Source organism: Triticum aestivum, chromosome 1B (assembly GCF_018294505.1).
Source record: "Triticum aestivum cultivar Chinese Spring chromosome 1B, IWGSC CS RefSeq v2.1, whole genome shotgun sequence".
Classification (NCBI taxonomy): domain Eukaryota; kingdom Viridiplantae; phylum Streptophyta; class Magnoliopsida; order Poales; family Poaceae; genus Triticum; species Triticum aestivum.
This window is the reverse complement of record NC_057795.1, coordinates 451,700,146-451,708,145: the sequence shown is the minus strand read 5'-3', so window position 1 is coordinate 451,708,145 and position 8,000 is coordinate 451,700,146. Positions and strand designations below refer to the sequence as shown.

Here is an 8,000-nt window from a genome sequence, read left to right as displayed (position 1 = left end):
CCCAGGAACACTGATGCCCACGAGCAAGGTGGTTCCCGGCCAGTTCGTGTCCCCACCAACAGCATGGTCGGACCTGTTTGATGCCAACAACAATGTTGGCGCTCCACATAGGTTCAGACGCCTAGGGGGACTTTCTTGGCGCGCTTGTGGGACGACCGCAGCACCCCAAAGATCAAAAAGGACGAGCACGACGCCATCATCAAGCACAAGGTGCGGCTCGTCGCAGAAGATTACATAGAGCGCAGGGGGAGGACTTGCAGGAGGTCCTCGCTCTGGTGGCAAAGCACGAGCAGGGCGTACGGGCTACTCAAAGCCCGAGAAGGCGGACGTCCCGACAAAGGCGCTTGGTCATGTCCGGTTCCAGGAGGGGGAGATTATGAGCTTCACCCTTGTCTCCAAGGCCGATCCAAAGCAAGTAGAAATCGAAGTGTAGTATTACCACTACAACCAGCCTCCTCCATAGTAGTACTAGTAGCACTCCAGTTCAAGTGTATATGTGTGCGTTTGTAGAATATTTGTGCAGTAACACCTAGCTGATCGTGCATCCTCTTTGGTTGATCCTCGGAGAACTAGCTACTCACTATTTTGGGCTAACAGAGACATTGTTCCCTTCAGAACCCAATATTCAGCACAAACCTCCTTTCTTGATCAACGAAATGGCAAATCTTTTGCCTTGTTTCATAAAAAAAAATAAAAAATTCAACACAGCCTGGCCTTCCAATAACCTGTCTGTAGACATGCCTCATTTGGCAGCAAAGAAGTGGTGATCTTCTTCGGGACTGATCTTCTTTGTTCACATATCTGTGTATAGACAAGGCTCTTCAATGGACCCATTTTCCTTGAAATTGTCGGGCAGACAACCCAAGTGAAGAGACTAATGGTACAAATTCTATTGCATCATTGGAGTTTATCCTTGAGCCTGCTGCCTGTCGGGGAGGATCTAAATCAGTAACCTGAGCCCTAACGCGTACCACTCGCTGTCTGAACTAAATATTTCTGCTGTGCACTCACTATTTGTTTTGCTTGCTAATACTATCTATAAGGATCGTGTGGCCGTGTGTGCTACATATGCATATGCGGAGGTATGATACAATACACTTCACTGTTTATTCTGCTCAAGCATGGAGTCGATGCGTCCGTCCTTGTTGTAGGCCTCCACGATTTTCTTGGCATACGATGGCATATGCTGCTCCGCTCTGCAACATGAGATCCATTCATTAACACTCCCATATATATCGTCCTAACATATACTACTACATGCATACATATAAATATATTAATATTATTAATGTATGTTGAGAGCATATAATACAGAGAGCGATATGTACCTTGCCCTTCCCCATGCCCGGTTCACATACAGGTAGTTCCTTATCGTGTGGTAATCCAGAGAGTAGCGACCAAACTCCAGGCCCTTGGGCCCAATCTGCACAAACCATCCATGAACGGTTGGTTCATCATGCATGTTATTCATTATTGAGTCCATCCAAAATGTAGCACTCATTCACTAACCAGGTTTAGCAGGAAGGCGATGATGTTGCCCACAAATATGGGAGCTGGATTAGAAGGGCCTTTTCCTGAAAAATCAACCCCCAGTGAATCACATTTTAGTCAGATCCAAGCAACTAATGTTTGACTGCTGCAAAGTAAGGAACACCATATTCATATAAATACCCATTTTCGCTGCATCATCGGCTTTCACTGTCTCCATCACGAATGGTTGTCTAGCACCCTGAAGAAGAATAACATCAGTTGACACGAAAAAAATCACACAATGAATCCTACCCAACAGCACACAAGTGCACTTCTATGCATGGACGTGGGTGCATACACTGCTAACTGTTGGCGTGCTCTCCAAAAGGCCCTCTATCAGGCTGAGCATCTCCCTCCCTCGCTCGTTCCTTATGACAAGAAAGAAAGAAAATCAACCCGTTGTTGAGTAATTTGATTCCTCACCAACAGCTAGCTGGTTAAATTTGTCTCACTTCACCTGACTGTAATATACTGAGGGTGCTGAGTCATAGAAACGCCCGAATATTTCGGTACTCCCATATAGCCCACCACTAAATCCTGCGCTTTTGCAACAGGCACTTTTAGTTTTCCATATGCAAAGGAAGAAACTGTTGGAATAGAAAGAGAAAGAAGAACTATATACAAGGGGAACCTCACCGCCAAGCCATTTGTGTAGTCAAAGCAGCTGCAGATGGTGCAAGTAAAACTATTAGTTCGATATTTGAGAGTGATACCTGACTTTTTTATGGATAAGCTAAAGCAACGGATTTTTGCACTGAGCATAGCATACCTGTAGCATGATGGTGCAATGACATCAACCAAATCATTGGCTGGCAGGGAAAAATACGGGACCTGCTTTAGAGTAGGCGATCAAGAGACAGTTTCGGGAGACCCAGTTCTGTAGAATAACAGACAAGCAGGTGGCTTACCTCTTCTATATGCCCATCCAAATGCTTTAAGTGAACCTACAATATGCTCACAGTTATACAACACTACCATGTATCGAAATTGGGAAAGGAAAACAATCATAACTGTTCCATTAGATCCATATGTTTGAAATAGATACTAAAAATGATTGTTGAACTGTTGATTGTAGAAGTAAATGATACTCACATAAATGAAACTGTTTCAAAATGGGATAAAGAGTAACAACTGTTTCAAATTAAGTTTCACCTTGTAGTCTTGCATAAATTCGTAATGTAGAACAGTTTCTGGTTCACTGCTTGCAGCATTCAAAAATTTATCAAGTCCTTCACGAGTACCATTGTCCACTGGGAATGTTCACTAGCATAAGCCAAAGCTCCAATATATATTACATGCAAGACAGTAATCAGAAGTCGGGAGATCATCAGTAGTTACCACAGTTTGTGCCAAGCACATAAAGCTTTTCCAAGCCAAGGTACTTCTCTACAGATCTCAAAGCTGCGGCCAATAATTTCACGTTCGATAACTGTGAGATATGATAAACCGCCAACGGTAGAAATAGAAGAATGATAATACCTTGCACTTGACAGCCGACACCACAAAAGAGAAGACGCTTTACACCAGCTGCCTGTGAAAGGAAATCATGAAACTCCTAGTTTTCAGAGAGTTGTTCAGAAACAGGGTGTATGAGGCAACAATCATGACGTCATAGTGTAAAGTCTTTGGCGATAGCACCTAAAGTGCTTCCAGAACTGGAAAGGGAATTGGTTGACATAAATTTTCAGTCCCTACAATTGGGGTATAGATGCAAATCTCTGAACAAACAAGTCCAAGTTCATGTTCAAAGAGCTTATGTTCTTTACTTCAGATATCTGTCATCATCAGTGATTTGTTTTCAGAGGTTGAGAAGGGAGATAAGATCACAAGATACAGCAGCTAGCAACAATGGCAAAGTATATAGCATGAAGAAGAAGAAGACAGATTTACCTCCACTAAGGCTAGTGTATCGAGATTAGGTGATAATGTCGGCTTGACACCTCTGGCTGCAATCACTTCTTCTGGTGTCCTAGCAGAGCATGGTTAAAAATACTGAATCTTACTTCCATAACATCAAGAATGGGAATGATGGAACTGACAATAGATCAATTCCAAGTGCATAAAAAACAACTGATGAAACTAACAATTGATCAATTCCACAATACCTGGCTAAAACAGGCCTTGGGGCAAACCTATCGTCTGGGTCACTGCAGATTGTGGCAATAAATATAGAGCATTAGTCAAGTCCATGAGTTTTTCTCGAGTTATTGCAAGGAAAGATGATGATTTGGTATCCGATTCTTGTCTGGGTGCCTTTGTACACAAACCACGGCATCAACCATATTTGATTTCAGCATCTCAACTGCGATTGTTGTGACTATTCCTGTCCACTGAGCTCCTACATGTGTATATATATGGGGGTAAATCAAGCTGGCAAGATGTAGCTGCATATGCACATGGTGGGATGAAATGAAATGAGAGTTAGGTAACTGAAACCTTGAACAGGTTCCGTTTTCCTGGCATACAGGAGCTGCTCATGCACCCCGTAGTACATTTCATCCATGGTATCCTTCCTGCCCCTCCCATGGACCACTGGTTCCAGATCCTATGGGAAACACGAACCACGCGTTAATGGCCGTAGGAGAGCAATGCAATGCAAAGAAGAAAAACATGGAGGCACCTCGACACGGGACATGCCGTCCCCGAGGAAGGCGCAGGCGTTGTTGACGTGGGCGATGTAGTACGTGTCGCAGAGGCCGCAGCGGCTGCACTTGTCCTTGGCCGGGTAGACGCCTCCGGGAGGGATGGGCTTGGACTTCTCTCGCCAGTCCTCCCTCAGCGCCTTCCCCTTTCCCTTCCCCCCTGAAAAACTCAGTTCGATTCGATTCAGGTTGTATGTACTGCCAGGAATGGACTGGATTTAGGTAGGTAACCAACCTGGCGCTGGCGGGGAGGAGGAGGAGGAGGAGCACCGTGGGGTGAAGGAGAGGCAGGGTTTAGGGGAGAAGTAGAAGAAGCAGCGCGCAGCCATGGCGATCATGCCGTTGCTCCGGCGGGGCGGGCAGGCGCGGCTTGTGAGAGAGGCAGGAGCCGCTCGTGGACGACGATAAGATCGTGTGGCTGGCTGGACTCGTCGCGGGTGGGCTTACACGTTTCCGTCCACACAAACACAATGCAGATGTGCGAAGAAAATTCAGCTTTAGCCCATTACTTTTTTTAGACAATCACACAAAGCTTTATTAAATCATCACCACATTCACAGGAACGGAGGGAAGGTTCCCGGGCTGGCCTAACCATACATGTTGGCCTGGCCCCAAATATAACGCATGCTTCGCTAGATTGTGAGCCTCGAAATTCGAGCTCCGACGTTCATGAACTATATTACATGAAATAAAAGCACTAACACCTAACTTGATTTCGCGGATAATTGCACCATAACTTGAGCTGCTTCCTTCTTTGATTTCATGCACCACATTCTTGCAGTCTGAAGCTAGCTAAACTCTCGGGTTATTTAGATCCATGGAGAGGGCCAGGCCTTCCGGACCGCCATGGACTCCAACGTAGCTGGATCGGTCACTATGGGAAAAGCAACAATAGAAACCCCTTCAAAGCTTCCATCCTTGCTCCTCCTGATAGCCGCTACCGCCCCGTGTCTGCCACTCCGACTGACAGCAGCATCGACGTTTACCTTTAGCCCATTACTGTAGCTTCAAGTTATAATTGGACCGCAGAAGACCACTCCTCCTGAAGCGTGACAAATGGATTGAGAAAGGAACCTCAGCAGTCGTGCCTCGAGGAATTTCTGGCCCCCTCGCCGCCTCCGGATGCCATCTTCGTGTTAGGAGGTGGGAGATCTCATGTCTTCAAGAGTTTCAGAGTTTTGAGCAACATTTGGTCATCTTCGTCTTTTTATGAACAAGTTACATCATTTTTTTGTGGTGGTGTCATGAAGACACAAAGTTTCGCAGAGCTGATTATTCAGATATGATGACTTTATATTATTATGTCATGTTGCTTTTGTTGATTTGATTTTTTGTGGAGATGGAATCTTTCCTCGACATTATGGTGAAGCTTTTGTGGTTCAACCGCATGCACTTCTAGCGGATAATCCCGTCCCAAGCACGTTCATTGCTCATGGCTATCTTTTTAGATGGGTGAACCAAGGGGCTTTCAGAAACCTTTATTCGTAATCCAGTCCATGCAAGTGAACAAGTAGAAGTAGCGCTGCTCCAGTCCAATTGCAGTCTCTTTACTAAAGTCTTGACTGTATTTTAACTTGCAAAGATCAATACCACTGAGAAGATGTCACCCAAGAGATTTTATTATAATTCTTAGTTGTGACAGTTACTTTGCAATTTCTTAGGTTTTGCATCGAAAGCGATGTATCTGTAATGGTTTTGAGTTTGAATAGAGTTACAAATGTTTTAAAAACATCTCTACGGTATTTCTAAAAAAAGGCAGGAAAGCCCTACAACTCGCCTTTTATTTTATTTTATTTTCTTATTAAAAACATCAAACTACCTTGTTTTTTTTCCTTTTGAGAACACTAAACTACATTTTTTAGAACATGAAATATGTCTTGGTTTTGCTAAGAAAACTCCTAAAGCACTGCATCATTATTGTGGTGGTCGCCGGAGATCTAGGGGATAATTGACGAAATATGTTTCGGTGGTTACATCCCACTTTTTTGGTGGCGGATAGAGTGGTCATTGTGAGGTGATCAGTCCTGAACGTTTTTTTGCCCCATCGGGGGATCCTTTGGTCTGCCTTATATACGGCGGGCCCGATACATTCGCTCACTACCCTTTTCAGGCGCTTTGGGGAGAGCCGCAACTGAGAAATAGGCTCCTAGGGTAACTCGGGACTATGATCATGTTTGTCTCTCTCTTTCTCTCTGTCCTTCTTCTCCTCGGACCGGGTCCTCCTCCATTCCTTGTTCCCTCGTCATTGAATTTCATGCACGCCACTAGTAAGGGGTTCCTATACTAGTGGATGTTCCACCTTCACTATTGCCAATGATATATTTACAGAGTTTGAACTCTATCCAACATCCTTTTTCTAGCCATGGCAGTCCGAAAATCGTGGAGCCCAATGACCCGTCTCATCGCAATCCATCAAGGATGCTTTGCTTTGTCCTTTTTGTGCCCCTTTCGACCCCTTCTTCTTCTTAAAGTTGTTAGTGTTGGGAGGCTTTGTTCTTTCCCTTGAACTTGTGGGTATTTTTTTGTTCCATGTTAACAGCAAAATGTCCCTATGCTCCTTTACTCGTGTGTCCTTTGCCATTACCTTCTCCTCAACATTCAATGGTCCAATTAGACTCTCAATAGACATCTCTTGTCTTTGGTGTTTTAGAGTAGTGGAAAACTTCCACCATGAAGGAGAAAACTTACCAACAATGCTCCCGGCCACAAACTTATTGAGTAACACAGACTTAAGGAGCTCAAGTTCCTTTGTGATTCACTGTAACTCATGAGCTTGTTTACGACAGAGCGTTTAGCAACCATTCTATAGTTATTGAACTGCTCTATACATTTCACCAACGACATCGGTGGTGCCAAATTTGGATTCTAGTACATCCCATGGTACTTTACCAACCTATCACTCGACACACTATGATGACACCCACAAAGATTACAGTGGCCTGCATGAATGCTTGGTCTTGTTTAGGAGTAAGCGAGCCCCTAGGAGTCTGATACTCTCCGTCGTATCTATAATTTTTGATTGTTCCATGCCAATATTCTCCAACTTTTATATACTTTTGGCAACTTTTTATACTATTTTTTGGGACTAACATATTGATCCAGTGCCAAGTGCCAGTTCCTGTCTGTTGCATGTTTTTTGTTTCGCAGAAACCCAATATCAAACGGAGTCTAAACGGGATAAAAAAGGACGGAGATTTTTTTTGGAATATTTATGATTTTTGGGAAGTGAAACCAACGTGAAACGGTGTCCGGGGTGGTCACGAGGTAGGGGCGCGCCGTACCCCCCCAGGCGCGCCCCTGACCCTCGTGGTCCACCCGTAAGGCGGTTGATGCTCTTCATTTGGCGCAAGAAAGCTAATTTTATGAGAAAGATCTGTGCGAAAGATTCACCCCAATCGGAGTTACAGGTCTCCGGATATAAAAGAAACGGTGAAGGGGCAGAATCATAGAACACAGAAACAGAGAGATAGATCCAATCTCGGAGGGGCTCTCGCCCCTCCCAAGCCATGGGAGCCAAGGACCAGAGGGGAAACCCTTCTCCCATCTAGGGAGGAGGTCAAGGAAGAAGAAGAAGAAGAAGGGGGCCTCTCTCCCCATTGCTTCCGGTGGCACAGGAGCGCTGCCGGGGGCTATCATCATCACCGCGATCTACACCGACACCTTCGCCGTCTTCACCAACATCTCCATCACCTTCCCCCATCTATATTCAGCGGTCCACTCTCCCGCATCCCGCTGTACCCTCTACTTGAACATGGTGCTTTATGCTTCATATTATTTTCCAATGATGTGTTGCCATCCTATGATGTCTGAGTAGATTTCTACTGTCCT

The 8,000-nt window shown here is 44.9% G+C and overlaps 1 protein-coding gene across 2 annotated transcripts; it reads right to left on the bottom strand.

Moving 5' to 3' along the window:
- Positions 1-624: 624 nt before the first annotated feature.
- On the bottom strand, positions 625-4,685 carry LOC123130847 (7-hydroxymethyl chlorophyll a reductase, chloroplastic). Of its 2 annotated transcripts, XM_044550653.1 has the most exons (18): positions 4,408-4,685; positions 4,151-4,332; positions 3,967-4,075; positions 3,784-3,868; positions 3,636-3,677; positions 3,421-3,499; positions 3,010-3,061; positions 2,869-2,931; positions 2,683-2,780; positions 2,439-2,474; positions 2,300-2,361; positions 2,167-2,194; positions 1,988-2,067; positions 1,829-1,898; positions 1,672-1,729; positions 1,510-1,574; positions 1,329-1,423; positions 625-1,196 (listed from the first exon to the last, which is right to left on the bottom strand). In XM_044550653.1, exons 1-18 carry the CDS (start codon positions 4,508-4,510, stop codon positions 1,100-1,102), a joined length of 1,404 nt encoding a protein of 467 aa, XP_044406588.1. In that variant the 5' UTR covers positions 4,511-4,685; the 3' UTR covers positions 625-1,099. The 2 variants fall into 2 exon arrangements, with proteins under 2 accessions (XP_044406588.1, XP_044406582.1); XM_044550647.1 differs by having other exon boundaries at positions 2,869-3,061.
- Between the last annotated feature and the right edge of the window lie 3,315 nt (positions 4,686-8,000).

Bases quoted from the DNA above. Each gene is read 5' to 3' on its own strand.
- LOC123130847 (XM_044550647.1), bottom strand. From the start codon at position 4,510: ATGATCGCCATGGCTGCGCGCTGCTTCTTCTACTTCTCCCCTAAACCC. The intron at 2,475-2,682 runs GTGAAACTTAAT...AGCATATTGTAG, and splicing joins AATTTATGCAAGACTACAAG to GTTCACTTAAAGCATTTGGA. The intron at 1,197-1,328 runs GTACATATCGCT...CTCATGTTGCAG, and splicing joins CGGGCATGGGGAAGGGCAAG to AGCGGAGCAGCATATGCCAT.